The sequence below is a fragment of the Microcaecilia unicolor genome, chromosome 6 (assembly GCF_901765095.1).
Source record: "Microcaecilia unicolor chromosome 6, aMicUni1.1, whole genome shotgun sequence".
NCBI classification, from domain to species: Eukaryota; Metazoa; Chordata; class Amphibia; order Gymnophiona; family Siphonopidae; genus Microcaecilia; species Microcaecilia unicolor.
Window position 1 is genome coordinate 44,066,952 of NC_044036.1, and position 19,106 is coordinate 44,086,057.

At 42.0% G+C, this 19,106-nt stretch overlaps 1 protein-coding gene across 1 annotated transcript in view; it reads left to right on the top strand.

Moving 5' to 3' along the window:
• The window catches only part of TCTEX1D1 (Tctex1 domain containing 1), a 32,289-nt gene extending 22,326 nt beyond the window's left edge, over positions 1 to 9,963 (top strand). The window contains exon 5 of the mRNA XM_030206073.1: positions 9,426 to 9,963. Within this exon, the coding sequence (XP_030061933.1) occupies positions 9,426 to 9,629 (204 nt within the window). The 3' untranslated portion in view covers positions 9,630 to 9,963. The remainder of the gene's footprint in view (positions 1 to 9,425) is intronic.
• The last annotated feature ends 9,143 nt before the right edge of the window (positions 9,964 to 19,106 follow it).

Consider the following 19,106-nt stretch of genomic DNA (forward strand, 5'->3'; position numbering starts at 1 on the left):
TGATTTTATATTTAAATCTTTAATAAAAAGTATAAAAAGGAACAATATACTGTGCAACTGTTGTGTATAAATTACAAATAGAAAACAAAAACAACAGTGAGCAACTATAATAACCTTTCTCACCACCACCCTCTACAACTTTCAGCCCCAACCATAGCTAAGTTCTACTACCCCAAGGAATCCTAATGAACCCTTTTAAACTGTCCAAGGGTACAAAATATAACCCGTTCTATATGCCCTAGTGGAGAGAAATATGCCCCGTGAAGCACTGTTATGATTTTTTAATCTGTGGATGAATAAGAAGTCATCAATCTCAGGATTCAGTCTAGCTCTCCTGTCTTCCACAGTCCTTCCTGCAATATAAGATGTCTTCTTAGAAGATATGCTGGTAACAGGATGTACAGGATCCCCCATGCAAATTTTGCTGGTTGTGGCCAGCATGTTTGCTTGTTTTTCCAAACAATCGAGCTGTATGTACAACTCGTTCTGAGGGGAGAGGGGAAGCAAAAAAGAGCCTGGAATGGTGGTTTTAGAGAAGAAATCTGGAGAAAGAAATGAGCCTTGAGGCTCTGGAATGGATCGTGGTCACAACAGATGGTAGCCTTAAGGGCTGGGGAGTGCATTTCCAGCGGCAGATGGTGCAAGGCTTGTGGGGCATGAAATTTAAATTTAAAGTTGCATTAAATCTTTTTATTTAAAGCGTTTAACTTAGATATTTGTGGGGAGGGTTTGGTGCGTTAGGGTTTCTGAGGAGGTTAATTATGGCATTCTTCTAATGTTTTGAGATCCCTTCTCATGGTTTCTACTCCCTCCATGGAATCCACTCTGTTGGGTGTCTGCAAAAAGGCAAACTGTTCCTTCTTGCCCTTCAACAATGTCTCGCACAAATGTATTAAACAGAGTGTTATAATAAGCAAGTGTTTATTTTAGTAGGATTTAGAACTTAAGAGACCAGAAGGCTCATTTTCAAAGCACTTAGCCTCCCAAAGTTCCATAGAAACCTATGGAACTTAGCCTCCCAAAGTGCTTTGAAAATATGCCTCCAGGTTATTCGTATTAAAAGTTAAATCACTATTCGGCTGAATAATGCATTCGGGGCACTATTCAGGACCAAATCAAATCGAATTTGAGTATTCAGTACAGCCCTAGTTATTGCAAATTGATGAAACTCCGTCTTTTAAATTTAGCATTAAACAAGTGTTTTGGAAGTCCAGTTGGGATTGTTCCAAGAGCTCTAATGGTGCTGATTATAGTTAATTTGGGCTATTTTGCTAAAAGCACTTTTAGATGGTCTGCATCTTTGGCTTTCCATAATTAGCATTTGCTGCTATTTGAAATTTTCTTTTAGTCTTAGCTTTCATAGTATTTGTTTGTAACGCTGGTTCTTGAGCTGCTAAGATCATTCCTTCTACTTTTTTTTAATGCTCCAATTTTCAGTCATTGCCAAAATAGGTTTTTGCCACATTTTTCATCAATATCTTTTATGTATCGGCTGTGCCATGGCTTGTCTTTCCAGTGGTTGAACCTGCAATTCTGTTTCTTCTTTTTATATTCTGTTTTCAGCTCTGATGGGGTCAATATTCAAAACAATTTAACTGGACAGGCGAGACTCCACCTAAGCCGAAACTGGCTATTCAATGGGTGATCTAGGGGCAGATTTGGGGAGGAATCGGGACTTAACCAATCAAGTGCCAATACTTAGTGCTTTTATGAAAGGGTTGATGTGCGATAGTTCTGGCTCGAGGGTGCACCATTTCCAGTGTGACGGAAAATATTCCTAAATTTCTAGTGCGTCACTAACCGGGTGGTAATTCTGGTTACTGCGGGAGCCCTTACCGCCACCTCAGTGAGTGGTGGTGAATTCCCCCCTCCCCCCCTGCATGGCCACACAGTAAAAATAATCTTACTGTATGGCCATTTGCGGTGGGGGGGAGGCTTTTTACCTGCTGTGGTAAAAAAGGCCCTGGTGTGTGGGGAAAAATGACCCCCCGCTGCAACCGCAGGGCCCTTTTTACAGCAGCTTGGTAGAAGGACCCCTCACCAAATAGGATCACATAAATAGCAGTCTTATTTTTGGCGCTTAACTGGTTAAGTGCCGGCCAGCCACACAGACCTGATTATTTCATGCCAGTGACTGGACATGGCCCGGCATTGAATATGTAAAGCTGTTGGGAGCAAAAATATTACTGACCACCACCAGCTGAATACTTACTCTGATGTTTTCAGCACATTTTCATTGCAAACTTCAATTGAGATGGACGCTCTGCTTCTTATAATACTAGCCATTAAGCCCGTAACAACGGGCTAGTTTTTTGTTTTCCGATGGCCTCCCCCCGTCCACCAACTCTGCTCTCTCCCCTGCCCTCCCCCCAGAGTCTGTTTCCCTCAGTTCCGCCCCCTCCTTCCCTCCCTGCTCCCTCCTCCTCCGATTTCCACGCCCATGTCCAAGCCCTCCTCCCTATTGGGCTGTACTGCTGGTGGAGGCGGGGCTTGGACTTCTACACTCTCAGCGTTCCGACTCTACTGCACATTTGCAGGTGAGTCGGTCACTTGCCGTTTGTATGTTTGATAGTCATTTATGCCTTTTTTTTCTTCTGCAGTTTGATTCACTTTTAACAAGCCTTTGATGCTTGGTATAACTTGTATATAATCTATATATGTCATTTCATGGGTGTAGGGCATGATTAACATGATCAATTTCCTGGTTCTTTGATCAAAATTGTCCAAATCCTCTTGTGTTTACTTTACAATTCCAGCAGAATATATGATGATTGGAATTGTTCAAGGATTAGTAGCTTTAATTACATTACCTCCACTTAACTTTGACTTTAGAATTTACCAAATACTTATGATAAGAGTTTGAGCTACAATTCATTTTGATCTGGTCATGTTGAAAATCTGAGGCTTGTAATAATCTTAGATGCTGTATCCTACTTCTAGTGCCAGTTGTTTAATGAGACTTCCATTAATTAGCTGTAAACCAACTTCCTTTCTAATTTTGCCTCTTTAATTATCAGTTTCAGCTGGTGGTGGTCTGTTTTTCTTTAAACACTGACCATCACTAGCTAAATTAGATTTGGATATTTAATGCCAGGCCACATAATAGGCACCAAACCAGCACATTAATGATATTAAAAGTCCAAAATTTATTTACCACATAAAAGCATAAATACGTTGTGGGCGGAGCCTGGACATGCTGGAAGATGGCTGCCTAGGGAAAGAGATCCCTCAACCTGCATAGTAAAACACCATTTTATCAACTACATATCTGGCACAAAAACTTCTAACTTACTTATATGATATGTCTACTAACCATAATTGTAGAAACAAAGCTCCCCTGCCTTCAGGTTCCAGCTGTAAACGATTGAAACAAGACTGCCTGACACCAGTCAAAATGGCGCAGATCATTGAACGCTGTAACCTGCTGGAACCACTCATGTTGGAACTCAGTGCGATCAAACTAATGATATAGGAAATATGTCTAGCCTTGCTGCCATTAGATTGGAAATAACAGAAGTCAATTGGCAGCTCAAATTATGCACTGACAGAGTTGCTAAGGTGGAAGAGAGAATTTTGTGCATGGAGGATGATATGCAATATTATAAGAAAGACCATGACCTACTTGAAAAACTCAGAGTGGTCTTGGAAGATTCTAATAACCGGTCTCAGTGAAACAATATTCGGATAATTCCTTTTATGGAGAACTTTATACCAAAATTACTAAATATGTCATTCAAGATGGCGTTTGACTGGAGAGAGCACATCGAGTCCCTGCACAGAGGCCTGCAACTTTAAAAGGTACGAGACCCTTTCTGATTAAAATACTACACCACCAACAAGGGATTGAAATCCATTCTAAAGTAAAATCTGCGGCGGATTTGAAACGGAATGGTTTGAGAATTTTTGTTGTCCCCGATTTTGCCAAGGAAACAGCTTTAAAGCACAAACGGTTGCTCGTCACAAGGCTGCAACTAAAACAAATGGGGGCCCGATATGGCCTATTTAATTCTGCAATATTAAAAGTCGCATATAACAATGCTTCGCACAAATTCACGGATCATATCAAATGCTACAATTTATAAGAGATTCGACGGCTTTATCAAATGGATGACTGTGATTCGGTCCTCTAACTGGTTGATCATTCCAACTCGTTCCTTTAAAACTGTGCATCTATGTGAATGGTATATATTTAAGGAATGTTATATTATGAGCTAAATGTCATATGCTTGCTCCAGTACTTCTTTTTGACTGTCATATGCCAGAAATCATTATCTGATCTACTTCTATACATACTTTTGCTGTTCTTTGAAATATGCTTCTTTTAATACTATGTTCTCAATATGCAAATGAGATTGACTCTGACTCTTTGCTCTATCAACCTTCCCCTTTCTCCTGCCATGGAAAATTTTTATGGTGTTCGGTTTGTTCGGTATGTGCTTTCTAAAGTGTGGATAGTGATACATTTTAATATTTTTTTCTTTTTACAGTGGATTAGTCTACCTATTATCTATATTTATTTATTTGTTGCATTTGTATCCCACATTTTCCCACCTATTTGCGGGCTCAATGTGACTTACATGATACCATGATGGCGATCGCCAGTTCCGGTATGAGAAATACAGAGTGATAATTGCATTAAGGATCAATAAGTGATAGAGTACATTGGGTATGAAATACAGAGTGGTACTTGCATTAAGGATCAATAAGTGATGGGGTACATTGGGTAGTCAGGAGGAAGGGTTACGTTTTGTCCAATTCTTGTTTGAGTTTCGTTGTGTTGTGTGGTTCCGGTGTTTAGGTTGGGTCATTATGGTATGCCTTTTTGAACAAATTGGTTTTTAATAATTTCCGAAAGATTGTTAGGTTGTGCTTTGTTTTCATAATGTTTGGTAGTGAGTTCCATAGTTGTGTGCTTATGTAGGAGAAGCTGGATGCATAAGTTGGTTTGTATTTTAGTCCTTTGCAGCTTGGGTAGTAGAGATTTAGGTATGTGCGTGATGACCTTTTTGCATTTCTGGTTGGTAGATCTATGAGTTCTGCCATGTAGATCAGGACCTTGCCGTGAATGATTTTGTGAACCAGGGTGCAGATTTTGAATGTAATTCGTTCTTTGATTGGGAGCCAATGTACATTTTCACGTAGGGGTTTGGCGCTTTCATATCTCGTTTTTCCATATATGAGTCTGGCTGCATTGTTTTGGGTAGTTTGTAGTTTCTTAATAATTTGTTCTTTGCATCCGGCATATATTGCATTGCAGTAGTCTAGGTGACTTAGCACCAATGATTGTACCAGACTTTGGAATATTTCCCTCGGGAAGAAAGGTTTTACTTGTTTGAGTTTCCACATTGAGTGGAACATTTTCTTTGTTGTAATTTTCGCTTGTTTTTCTAGCGTGAGGTTTCGGTCTATTGTGACTCCGAGAATTTTCTGGCTGTCTGAGACAGGAAGAGTGTATTCTGGGGTGTTTATAGTGTGAGTTTGTTCGTGTTGTATGTGATGAGAGGATGAGACAATGTGTTTTTTTCTGCGTTGAGTTTTAGTGAAATGCATCCACCAAGAGTTCATGAGTTTGCAGGCTGAGTTCAATTTTGTTTGTGATTTCTGTTAGATCGTGTTTGATGGGATTATATCGGACCGTCGCATAGATGTAGGGGTTCAGGCCATAGTTGGCTAGGGATTTGGCTAGTGGGGTCATCATTAGGTTGAAGAGGGTCGGTGATAGCGGTGAACCTTGGGATACGCCGCATTCTGGTTTCCAATGGTGGTGATGTATTCGATTTTGATATCACTTGGTATGTTCTTGTGGTCAGGAAACCCTTGATCCATCCAAGTACCTTTCCACTGATTCCGAAGTATTCTAGGATGTTTAGTAATATTTTATGGTTTATCATGTCGAACGCACTAGACATGTCGAATTGTAGCAGGAGTACATTTTTGCCTGTTGCAATTTCTTGTTTGAATTTGGTTAGGAGAGTGATTATTACTGTTTTGGTTCTGTGGTTGGAGCGAAATCTTGATTGTGACTCGTGTAATACTGAGAATTTGTTTAAGTAGTCAGTGAGTTGTTTGGTTACCATGCTTTCCAGCAGTTTGACTACCAAAGGGATGGATGCTACTGGACGGTAGTTGGTGATTTCATTTCCTTTTTTCTTTGAATCTTTAGGTATTGGGGTGAGTAGTATGTTGCCTTTGTACTTAGGAAAGAATCCATGTTGCAGCATGTAGTTTAGGTGTGATGTGAGGTCTGCTATGAAGCGTTGAGGGGCTGATTTTATTAGGTAATTGGGGCATGTATCCAGTTTATGAAGTGGCTTTAAGTGTGTTACCCCATAGTTATTTATATTAATGATCTCTCATGGTTTCTTACTATTCTCTGAACACTGACGGTCTAAACCATCTGGTTAAAAGAAAGAAAAATTCCAGGCTCTTAGAAGATTAAAAGCAGATATCATATGCTTACAAGAATATACAAGGAGTAGCCTAGTGGTTAGAACACCAGTCTTGAAATCCAGAGGTGGCCGGTTCAAATCTCACTGCTGCTCCTTGTGATCTTGGGCAAGTCACTTAACCCTCCATTGCCTCAGGTACAAACTTAGATTGTGAGCCCTCCTGGGACAGAGAAATACCCAGTGTACCTGAATGTAACTCACCTTGAGCTACTACTGAAAAAGGTGTGAGCAAAATCCAAATAAATAACTAAAAATACTGTTTCTCATAGACAGTGGCGTCGTGAGGGCAGCTGACACCCGGGGCGGGTCGCCACTGCGCACCCCCCCCCCCCCCCCCCCCGGGTGTAGCGCGACGCACCCTCCCCCCTCCGTAGCGCAACCCCCCCCCCCCCCCGCGAGAACATACCTGGAAGGCGGTGGCGGGCGGGAGGGCCAATCCGCCGAGTGCACGCTGCTGGGGGGTGTCGGCGCCTTGCTGGTTCCTTGCTTTCTCTGCCCCGGAACAGGAAGTAACCTGTTCCGAGGCAGAGAGAGCAAGGAACCAGCGAGGCACCGACACCCCCCAGCGGCGTGCACCTGGGGCGGACCACCCCACCACCCCCCCTTCCTACGCCACTGCTCATAGACTTAATACAATATGGTTTTAAGCATGTATACACATCACCCGCTAAGAAAAAGAGAGGAAGAATTGCAATCCTAATCAAAAATACTTTACAAGTGGAAATACTGTCGCAGAAATCAGATGATTGTGGCAGGTGGCTTAAAGTAGATCTTAAAATAGATAACAGACATATATCCCTGATGAATATATATGCACCCTCAGTAGGTGAAACTCCTTTTTTCCTGTCCTTACAAACAGTGATAATTGAAAATGCAGATTTTACTGTTATAATGGCTGGTGATCTCAACCATATTATTGAGATGGACATGGGGGAAGCCAATGCTTGTCCCGGGATTGGTAACATGGAATGTTGCTACTAATTGGGTTTCTATAATAGAAAAAAAGAAGAGAATTGTATTTAATTGAAGTTTAAATAAAATTGAAATCAGTATATTATTCAATTTTAATTTTAAAAGTCCAAAAAAATCTAAAAAAAATGCATTCCAGTTTAAGAAGGTAGATGATTATTTCAGAATTTGTGCTGCAGATGTGAAATAGCTTGAGGCTTTAAGAGATCTCATAGCCGATATTTTATATTGATGATGCCTCAATGCTGAATGTGTTATGATGTAATTTAGGCAATATATGTTTTCTACCATTGATGCTCATCTAACACACTTCTCTCCTTTTTTCTATTATACCAATTGTTGTGGAAGTGTTGGGGTTTTTTTCCCTTTTCCAGGTTTGATACTAATTGGGTTTCTGCCAAGTACAGTCCCCTCCCTGGACATATACAAGGAATTTTCTCAATATTGGGGGTGCTCAAGCACCCACAGAACTGGCTGCTATGCTTGTGACCTGGATTAGCCACTGTTGGAAGCAGGATACTGGGTTAGATGGACCATTAGTCCGACCCAGTGGTTCTAAGCAAATAAACCTAAAAAAAAAACAAAAGTAGGAAATGAGTGCATCTATGCATTTCTTCATAAAAATGAGAGAGAAAAAGGGGGAGGAAGAGAAAGAAAACAAAGTGCACTTACCACAGAAGGGGCTGATTGATACTAGCCTCAAACATGTGAAAAGTCCAATTACAGTCAAATATTGAGCTTTTAATAATATGATCAACAATTGGAGTGGCTCACATGAATGTGGCTATTTTGGACTGTGGTGTGGAATTTTTTTTAAAGACTTTTTAACGTTAATGAAGTTTTATATTATATATTAACATCTGCTAGGTGGACTTCCCTTCCGCTGCTTCCTCAATTGATCCTATGCATTTGGGATTTGCCTCTCTTTGCTTGTTGTTATTTTTACAGCCATTTTTTTCATGTGACAGTTTTTTCTCTGCTGCCTTTGCGCCTCCAGCTCAGTCAGAGCTGGCACTGTGAACCTTCATTTTCAACCACATGAGAATATTCCCCTTGTTTATAATCCCCACCCTAATACACCTAATCTGGCCTTTGCAGTGACAGTCCTTCAGTTTACGGTCCATCTTCCTTCTGGTAGCCTGCAATAACGGGCCTTGACTCCGGCCTTTGAGTGATTCCCATCCCTCTGGGGTAGGGTTACCATATGTCCGGATTTACCTGGACATGTCCTCTTTTTGAGGACATGTCCAGGCAACCGGGCGGGTTTTGCCAATCTGCCCGTTTGTCCGGATTTCTGGACAAATGGGCAGATTGCTAGCCTCCCCTCCCCTTAGTTACTACTGCCCTGGTGGTCTAGTGACCTCTTCTGCCTTCGGGGCAGGAAAGAGCCCCCTCTTTCCTGCCCGGAGCGCTGCCCTGCACGCATTCCTTCCTGTTGGTGATCTTGGCGCCGATTCAAAATGGCCGACGAGAGTTGAAGTGACCTCACGAGAAGTCAACACTTGGCGGCCATTTTGAATCGGCACCAAGATCAACAGGAAGGATGCATGCAGGGCAGCACTCCAGGCAGGAAAGAGGGGGCTCTTTCCTGCCCCAAAGAGGTCACTGGGCAGTAGTACGGTAAGGGGAGGGGGGTGACGGGGAGGGGGGGATGGTGTGGTGTGTGACAAGGGGAGGGGAAAATGTGACAGGGGGTGGAGCGAGGGCGTGAAAGGGGATGGAGCGGGGTGTGTGGTGGGGGCGGGGCATGTGTCCTCCTTTTTGGGGGACAAAATATAGTAACCCTACTCTGGGGGCTGTAAATGCTGCTTCTGCATGATCTGTATCTCCAACTGGCCCAGGCAATGAAAGATCTGGCTTGGAGATCGAATTGAGGACATTCACTTGGTAGTACACAGCATTGGCACTGTACAGCACTGCTCCTTTATACATTAATTGTACAAGTAAAATATCCAAACAGTTTAGAATATAAGGAGTAAATAAATCAACAACTTTTATCTGTTGCAGGTTATAAAAGCCCGAGTGAAAGACCTGATGATCCCAAGGTATAAAATTATCGTGTTAATCCATATAGGACAACTCCGTGACCAAAGTATGCGTTTTGGAAGCAGATGCATCTGGGATCCTACGAATGATACATATTCATCTTATGCTTTGAGAAATGGCTCCTTGTTTGCTGTAGCTAATGTCTACGCTGTTTACTTTGAGTGAAAATGTGGTAGGTTGAGGTTAGCCAGAATGAACAATCTGTCCCAAATCTAAAGTGTACTGTACTGTATTTTGGTGATGTTTTAGAAGAGTGTGGGCGCACTGCACCTTTAAAAGTAATCATGTACTTCTTTACCATTTTTAACTTTTGGTTTTTACACTGCAGTCCTTATGAAAACTATTTGCGTGCTGTTTGATGGTAAGCTTTCCATTCTGTTCTCCAGTCAGAAACAGTGTAAGACTCTATTACCTTACAAATATGTGTCACGAAACACCTAGCCTGGGGCTACCCCTGTGGCCACTTAGAGGATCTATCCCCAGCACTACACTAGCACCCTCCTCCCACCGCTGTGTCCCAACTGCCTCTGAGCAGTCTCCCCCTCTCAAATTATCCCCAGTGATTTCTAGGATACTGAGGGCCACAATCTCAGTGGTCCCACAGTTGCCAGAAAGCAGTCACATACACAACACACAAACCACCAGGATTCTTAGTCAGTCCAGACAAGCAGAGGCAATAAACTAAAAATGTTTATTGTCATGAAAAATTAGAACAAGGAACAGAAAAGGTGTAATCAGCAAACAACAACGGGTAAGTGAAATATAGATCAATTATAACACTATCTAAACATTTGTTTACTCTCTAAGTAGTACCTGGGGAGTTCAGGACATATAGCTGCTCATAGGTTATCAAATATAACTGTTCACAGGGCCTCATCAAATAGATCTTTCTCTCTTCCCTCCCAAACTGAGACAGGGGAAAAAGCTAGTACATCCTGGCTGAATTTGAACTCCTGAGCCAATTAGAGCCCAGAACAGAAAATTTTAAAAGTACCTGGCCATATCACTGCAGGTTACTTTCTATGTTAAACTAAAGAAGGAACAGTCATTTCTCTGTAACAGCTTTAAACATAAACACGCACCACCTGCTGGCCAAACTAGAGAAATACACTTCATGAAATATTCTTGTAATTTATATGCTGGAAAATTCACCATTTCGCCACACTATACTTAATAACACACAGTTTAAAGTCTTTTAACTATATCTAATATAGTGTTAGCCTGTACATTTTCTGATTGATGGTTTCAATTAAAAATTAAAACTTTTCTGTTGCATTGTCATGTGCTGGAGCCAATGGCTCGTTATTTTTGAGATGTTATTTCAATAAAAATTCAAAGTTAAAAAAAAAGAAAATTAAAACTTTTTATTTTTATATTGAAACTATGCTATATTTTTATGTTTAGTTTTAACTAATTTTTATTGGTGAACAAAATTAGAAATGACCACATTGCAATCTGTGAAGTCCAGTTCAAGACAATAACAATTTCTTCTGGGATTGTTATTGTATGCATTGTCACCAGTTCATATAATCTGTCTAACACTCCCCCCCCCCCCCCCCCGAATACCCAATACCCACATTACACCCCTATAGGAACACAGTATAGTGATGGGATTTAGCTTCTTATAGTTCTGAAGCTAGCCAAAGACATCAACATAACCCCACCCCTTCATCCCCCTCCTAACCTTCCAAATATAATTAGTTGGATATCTGTGTTGGGGAACAGATAGCCACATTGCTACCATCAGAGGGTGTTTAGAATGAGACTTCTCCATACACAGTCAATTTTTGAATTTAACAGTCCCAAATTCCCAGAAACTTTTGTTTGTGTTTAGGGCATTATGTACAGGGCATATCTCAAGGGCATGTATGTACAGGAAGAGAGCCTTTTTCAAATGAAGGAGAGCTCTGGAAGTGAGGGGGCATATGACAAATTAAGGAGGGAATAGGCTTAGGAGTAACTTAAGGAAGTATTTCACAGAAAGGGTGGTGTGGAGGCGTGGAATGGCCTCCCGGGTGGAGATGGTGGAGTTGATGACTGTTCCAGAATTTAAAAACGCATGGGATAAGCATGTGGGATCACTTAGGAACAGGAAAGAATTAGGGGTTACAGAGGATGGGGCAGACTGGATGGGTCATATGGCCTTTATTCTGCCGTCATGTTTCTAGGGGAACCTTTAGTTAACTGTACCTCCCAGGGGCAATAATAAATGTAATTGATTCCTCCAGTTCCAGTAAGTAGGGGGTTCAGCTACAGTCCAAGATTGCAAAATACATTCTTGCTCCTTTATCCCTCCCTCCTAACTTGTACAAAAACGTTCAGGAGAGCCTATTACTGTAACTTTAAGTTACATCAAGGTACTCTTCTCCATTTTAATCTTGGAATGCCATACCAATTTATTTGGACCAAGTATGGCAAATTATTTCATCCATATTTAATTTGACTTGAAATAATGACTCCTAAAAAGATTATCTTTTGGTTCATTGAGATTAGATCACTCTTTAGATGTTTACAAATCAAAACTTTTTGACACATTGATAGCAATTACCCTTAAATTATGTACTATTCAATTGGAAGGATAATTCGCAACTTATATACATTTGTGGTGGAATAATGTCTTACAAATTCATAAATATTGTACAGCCAGTACTGGTAATTTTCAGATATCTAATCATGAAATTTGGTTAGCTTTGCAAAATTCTTGGAATCAAATCCAACTAAATAGCCACCTAAGGATAATATCTAAATCTCCTCCCACCTCCCCCCCCCCCCCCCTTGTTTTTTTTTTTCAATTAATGTCTTTTCATATAACTTCCCTTAAAGTATATTGAAGCCTCATTATCTGTATACTTGTTGTATATTCACTCAATCAAGCTTTTAACTACTACAACATTATTCAATTTATATCCAGTTAAATGTCTGTTATCATATAGTTTCTCTTATGGAATGGAAGTTAATAAAACATTGTTATTTTGCATTGAATTTGGATGTTCGCTACCCTTTAAAATCTAATAAACTTTATTAAATAAGTAATCATATATTTGAACTACTGCTTTCTAAAAGTATTGTAATGTACGGACAATCCCCCAAAAAGTGTAACAATGATTATCAGCCCTTTGACATTTCATACACAGTGGAGAAATCAAACCCTGGATTTATGTAATTGTACCTGAGTAAAATTTGCCCTATGTAATACTCTAAAATACATTCACAGAGATCAGCACTTGTACTCAACCCAGGGATACTCTTAAAGGGGTCCTTTTATGAAGCTGCGGCAAAAGGGGCACTGCACTTGTGTCGGCGTGTGTTTTTGATGCGCGCCGAGGCCGCCTTTTACCACAGCAGGTAAAAGGCAGTTGTTGTTTTTTTAAAGAAATGGGCATTGTGAAGAATAATGGGCTGTCCTATCCCGGGTAGGCCACTAGATGGCGGTGTTCCCATAGAAATGGGGGAAAATGTCCAGGATGAGTCACTAGAGGGAGCCAGTAGGGGAATGTCCAGGTGGAGGTTGCTAGGACCAAGGAGAGTCCTGGGCTGGAAACAGGTGTAGGTGGCTATGGGCTGGGTCCTGCCTGAAATTAGGGGGAAGAGCCTAGAGGGGTGGAGACACTAATTAACCACCTTATACCTGCCTGAGTGGTGAAAGAGAAGAGAGGAGCTGGAGACCTGGCAGCTAGAGAAGATCCCCTTGAAGCAGTGGTGTGCTGGAGCCGGCTCGCAAGAGCTGGTTGTTAAATTTTGCTCGGACTTGCGAGCCAGTTGTTAGAAAGGGCGAGCCGGCTCTCCCTCCCTCCGGATCCGGTCCCTCACCGACCCTGCCTTGGCCATCAAATTCTTCGGGGCAGGCAGTGTTGCCTGCCTGCTGCCATCGCTGACTCTCCCCTGCTGCCGGTTCGCGCTTTAAAAATGGCCGCCGAGACTTCCAGAGGCGGCCTCGTGCGACTTCTGCTGAAGTCTTGGAAGCTGCCCTGTAAGTCTTGGTGGCCATTTTGAAGCGTGATCGGGCGGTGGGGGAGAGTCAGCGATGGCAGCAGGCACGCCCAACAAAACAACAGCCGAATCCCAAAGGTCACGGAACAATAAAACCGTGAACCAAGCCTAGCCAGAAAGGACTGAGACCTACCTACAACCCGATCGCTCTTTCCATCGGGCACCGGTTGAGAGGAGCTGGGTGGTTCTGGGGAGAACGGCTGAGCAGAGACGGCATACCCCCAACTCGCCCGCCAAGGAAGGGTACTGAGGAGCTGCGGAGAGCCGACGCAGGGCAGACATCCCACTGCCGAGATCGGGGAGCTGATCTGATCCTAGGAGACCCGCGTGGCGAAATGAAGTAGGCACCGGCTGAGAGTGACGGGGTCGATCCGGGAACAGCAGAGTAAAGATCGAAATCTTGGAGACACACGCGTCGAAACGAGAACAGGTACCGGCGGAGAGCGGAGTGGTGGCTCCAGGGAACGGCAGAGCAGAGAAGGCACACCCTCCCAACTCGCTCGCCGGACCTGCAAGAACAGCGAAGGAAACCTGCGAACGGAAGGGAAACGAGGAGCAGCGGAGAACATGTGCAAAAAGGTAGTTTCATCTCCTCCTCTCTAGATAGTACGCTGCCATAAATGCAAATCAACCTTCCACTCTTTAAAAAACCACAAATAGCAAAGCTAAGTACATCTGCCTCTAAGCAGGACAGGCAGGCAGGTATAAGGAAGCTGCCTTTTCTTTGTTTGTTTGATAGTGAATAACCCTAGAGTTAAGGAATCAAGGCTACTGAACCAGACAAGACACATGATCTGAAGACAACCTAAACTCATCCCTCACAAACCCAGAAAACTCTTAAAAAAAAAAAAAAAACCCAAACAGACACAACAAAATGATCCTTCAACAAACTAATTCTAATAACTTTCATACTATCCCTAATACACCAAACACTATCCACCCCCCTCACAAACACGAACAACATGCCCACAATTCTCAGCCTCTTCAGAGTACCCAATTACAACACACCACACTCAAAGTCTGTACCCTAGTCCACGTGATCATCTACGGAGAAGCCCCAACCTACATGTCAGATCTTATAGAATTGCCTAGTAGGAACGCAAAAAGATCATCACGCACTTTCCTCAATCTCCATTATCCTAACTGTAAAGGGATGAAATACAAATCCATATATGCGCCAACTTCTCATACATCTGCACGCAGCTATGGAACGCACTACCGAAGGCCGTAAAAACAACACAGACCTAACCATCTTCGGGAGACTACTAAAAACAGACCTGTTCAGAAGGCCTACCACAAACACCAGCATAAAACTAATATTACATTATACAGTATCTATACAAAAGCGGTGTGCCTTGAGGGGGGGGGGGCTCAATGTACTTTAGTGGAGCTGTTGCCAATGTTTCCACTAGTATGTAGGCGTGGTCAGGATGCAAGGGGGAAGGGGTTCCAGATATGTGTTGCCTCTCATTTTAAGCACTGCATGGTAAGTGGAGGGGGAATTAGGTGATATTCTCTATATCTGATTTCAGCAATAGTTTTTTGGGGTCTTCTTATGAAAAAGCAATAACAGGTAGTGCAACAACAAAAGAACCTCAGGTGCATGTTACCCTGCCTATGTACCTCCACCTGCACTACCCCAACTGTAAAGGTCGCAAGTAGCAAAACTTATATGGATCCATTTCTCCTTCCGTGGCAGCCAACTCTGGAACGCTCTCCCTAGACCTATCCGAGCAATCCATGTCCACCTCCCATTCAGGAAAGCACTAAAAACCCATTTATTCAAGCAAGCCTACCCAAAGGACCCAGATTAATCTTATGAACCCATCTACCTTACATATACCGAAGAGAGAACGACATAGACCCAGACTCTATCTCCCACCTTACTTTCCTCTCTATCACCTGTCTCTACCTACCCATCCATCCTATTGCTATGTTATACTTAATTTCCTACTTTACATAACTAAATTCTGTGTTACCTATTACTATGTAAGCCGCATTGAGCCTGCTTTTAGTGAGAAAGTGCGGGATACAAATGTAATAAATAAATAAATAAATATGTATAGTGCTTGCACATGAGTGGTGGTGTGATTCTGGGGGACAATACTTCACATTCCCCTTTCTACGCTGCTCCTTATAGATCTCCATACCCTCATGGTGACATCCTGTGGGGGCAGGTGATGTGGAGTTTCATTATTTGTTTCCTGTGCCTGAGGCACAGGAGGGCCCGTAGCTCTGCTGCCTCCTCCACAGAATAATGTGGTTCCCTTCTCAGAGACATAGCTTGGCGCTCTATTAGAACATTTCTCCACATGCAGAGGTATATGTGCAGGTTTTGCACTTGGAGGGATTGTCCTGCCATTGGCGTGGACGTTTTTGCAACGTGGGGACCAGTACCGCTGTTGCACGTTTTACATAGTATATATTCGATTGGCAGAAATGTTTTATCTCCAGATGTCTCGGAAGTTTTCAGTACGTCCTCGTTCAAAACATTTTTAAAGTGTATTTTTAAATATTAGTTTTTTGTTCCATTATGGACTGCCGTTTTTTAAACAGCTTCCGATAAACAGTTAGTTCACCATTTGTACAGTATATTGAAAAATGCCCTCCACGTGAGCTAAACGTTCCTCCCTTATTGCCATATCTATATACTGAAATTTGTAATAAGCTAGGGAGTGTCAGTTGTTCTATGATGTATTAACTCGTTCAGGGGTTCTTTTACTAAGGTGTGCCTGCACTGGTGTAGACATGTGTAGTGGAGCTTGCGCAGTTCATTTTTCAGCACACCTGCAAAAAAGGCCTTTTTTTTAGCTGAAAATGGATATCGGCAAAATGAAAAGTGGCGCGTATCCATTTTGGGCCTGAGACCTTACCCGCCACCCACTGACTTAGCGGTAAGGGTAAGGTCTCACATGTAAACCGGGCAGTAATCATCAGCGCACATACACTGCTGAGTTACTGCCCGGTTAGCAACCACGCGGTAGAAAAGAAAAAATATTTTCGGATGCATGTATCGGATGCGCATAAAAAATGGAATTACCGCCCGTGCAGTAGTTCCAAATTGATGCGTGTTGGACGCTGTGAGCACCTACACGCTTTTGTAAAAGAGGCCCTCAGGGCGACAATTGGAGCAGTTGTTATATGAGTTGTGCAATGTGTTTGCCGTAATGCCTTCCTCTTGAACCAAGCTGGTGTTCCAGTTGAAGAATCTTTTATTCTTATGCTTAAATTGGAGTCATTAATGATAGGATTCTCTCAAAATGCATTATGCTCTAATAAAAGAAAATAATATTCAAAGAGCATGTACTTGGGAAAATAGGTACTTACCTGTGTAAATGCCTGAGCTGAAATTGGCACATCTCGCCTTCAGCTGATAGCGTCCATGGGTTCCTTCGCAAGCATGCTGTTAATCATATTAAGAAGAGGTGTTCTGTGGCCGGTATGTGGCTGGCATAAAAGCATGCACTGGGACATTTATTTCTGTGCCCAGTTCTAGAAAGGTAGATGAGGAATTTGAAACAGGGAAGCATGGATATGGGTTCAGCTTTATACCAGGGCTTTTTTTCAGGGGGTACTGGAGTACCGGCACCTTTTCCATTGTCTGCTAAAATTGACCCATGGTCCCCAGGTTTTAAATGAAGAGGCTCAGGCTCTACACATCAATTCTGCCTTGTCATAGATTCTGTGACTGGGTTGCAGGGGTGCTGGCTTTGTGGGGTGTGGGTCCCTCAGTGATCACCCCACCCCTAAAGAGTGGCCTGGCATTTGAGTACCGGCACCTTTTTTTTATAGGAAAAATACACTGGCGTTACACAATAACAAATTCATCTCATATTTTTATTTATTATTTATTTATTTATTTATTTATTGCATTTGTACCCCACATTATCCCACCTTTTTGCAGGCTCAATGTGGCTTACAGGGTGTTAATATGATATAGTCATTACATAATCTTAGATACAGTCGATAATACGCTGAGGGGTAAATGAGGATTTAGATGGAAAGGTGTTAGGAAAGGTGTCTTATGGAAAGAATATTATGTTTGGCCATATGCTTACGTTCTCAACATTTAAGTATGCTTTTACATCAGCTATCTCCAAGGTATTTTATGCTATTCCATATAAAATTCTGGTCTCCAGTAGGTACAGTTTACAAATATAGTAGTGATGATAGTACTTGAGAAATGGTGTCTGCAAAGCAAGGAAAAATATTTATGCATGCTAAAGTTACTCTGAGACCTAATGTATGAGATCAAGTATTTGATTTTGCACCTTAAAATCACTTGCTATAATTAAACAGTACTATAAAAACTCCTCATGAAGTTCAATCTAGACCAGTCGTGGTTTTTTTTCCTGGTTTGATGACTTGTGTTTTAAAATAATTGTTTATTATAGGTGAGCACATTAAATAAAGCTTCTTTCCTTCTCATTATGTTCATAAAAATCTGAAATAGGCAGTGACTTGAATGAGTTGAGCGTCCACAATGTAGACATTGCAATGCAGAGTATTTGCCTTGCAGCTTGGTAAACCTAATGATCTGTTTCTAAAGGTCTTCACAGCCTTTTAGCTGTGTACACATTAGGCAGCAGTTATATAACAGGTGCCTAGAATTAGGTGACCAAAGTTACACAGTAACCTATGCTATAAAGACTGTATCGCCTGAGTATTAATGTGCCTAGCGTTTAGTCCTGAGCACATAACCAAACCATAGAATCTGTATTCTAGGGTATTTACACACACATGCACACAAATGTGAGTGCCCAGGTTTTAGAAATGTCCCCAAAGTGGTAAAATTCTGTCCCTCTAGATAGGACATTTTCTACAAGTCAGAATATTTTGCATTGAATCATACAAAATTAATTTGGTAAGTGCTAACGGTGCCAGAAAATATTACTGCTATTTTTTTAAAGAAGCAGTAACATTAAGGGGCCCTTAAGGCACGTAGGTGCCTATGCACGTAGAATGCATGTCTAATTGGAATTACCGGCCAGCTACCACGAGCCTGGGCAGTAATTCCATTTTTGATGCATGTCCAAAAATACTCATTATAAATTTTCTACTGCGTGGCGCTTACCCAGCGGTAATCAGCAGTGATATGCCGGACAATTACTGCCCGGTTAACGTGCCACTAAGTCAATGATGATGGTAAGGTCTCATTACGAAAATGGACCACACGCTGGTTTTAATTTTGCCACACGTCCATTTTTGGTCACAAAAATACGCCTTTTTGCAGGCGTTGCTGAAAAATGGACCTGCACGATCCAAAACACGCATCGACACCATCGGAGGCCATTTTTCCGGCACGCCGTAGTAAAATGGTATGGCCCCTAAATGATGTTTAAAATAGTATTTATGATATTCATTTGGACTACATATAAAAATATTCAGGCTGTGTAGCATACCTCGACCTAATGGACACGAGAACCCTGCATGGTTCTGGGACGGTAGAGGAAATTGGTAGAGAGGAAAGCAGCAAGCAAACACATTGTACAGGAAATGACAGAGATGCCAAGTTACCCAGTTCCGACTGGAATTTTGGGACAGTCCTGGATTTCTGACCACCCTGTCATGGAGCATTATGAGACTAATTTTAGTGGGCACAATCAGAAACGGGGGTGGTCTTTTACGAAGGTGCGCTAGCATTTTTAAATC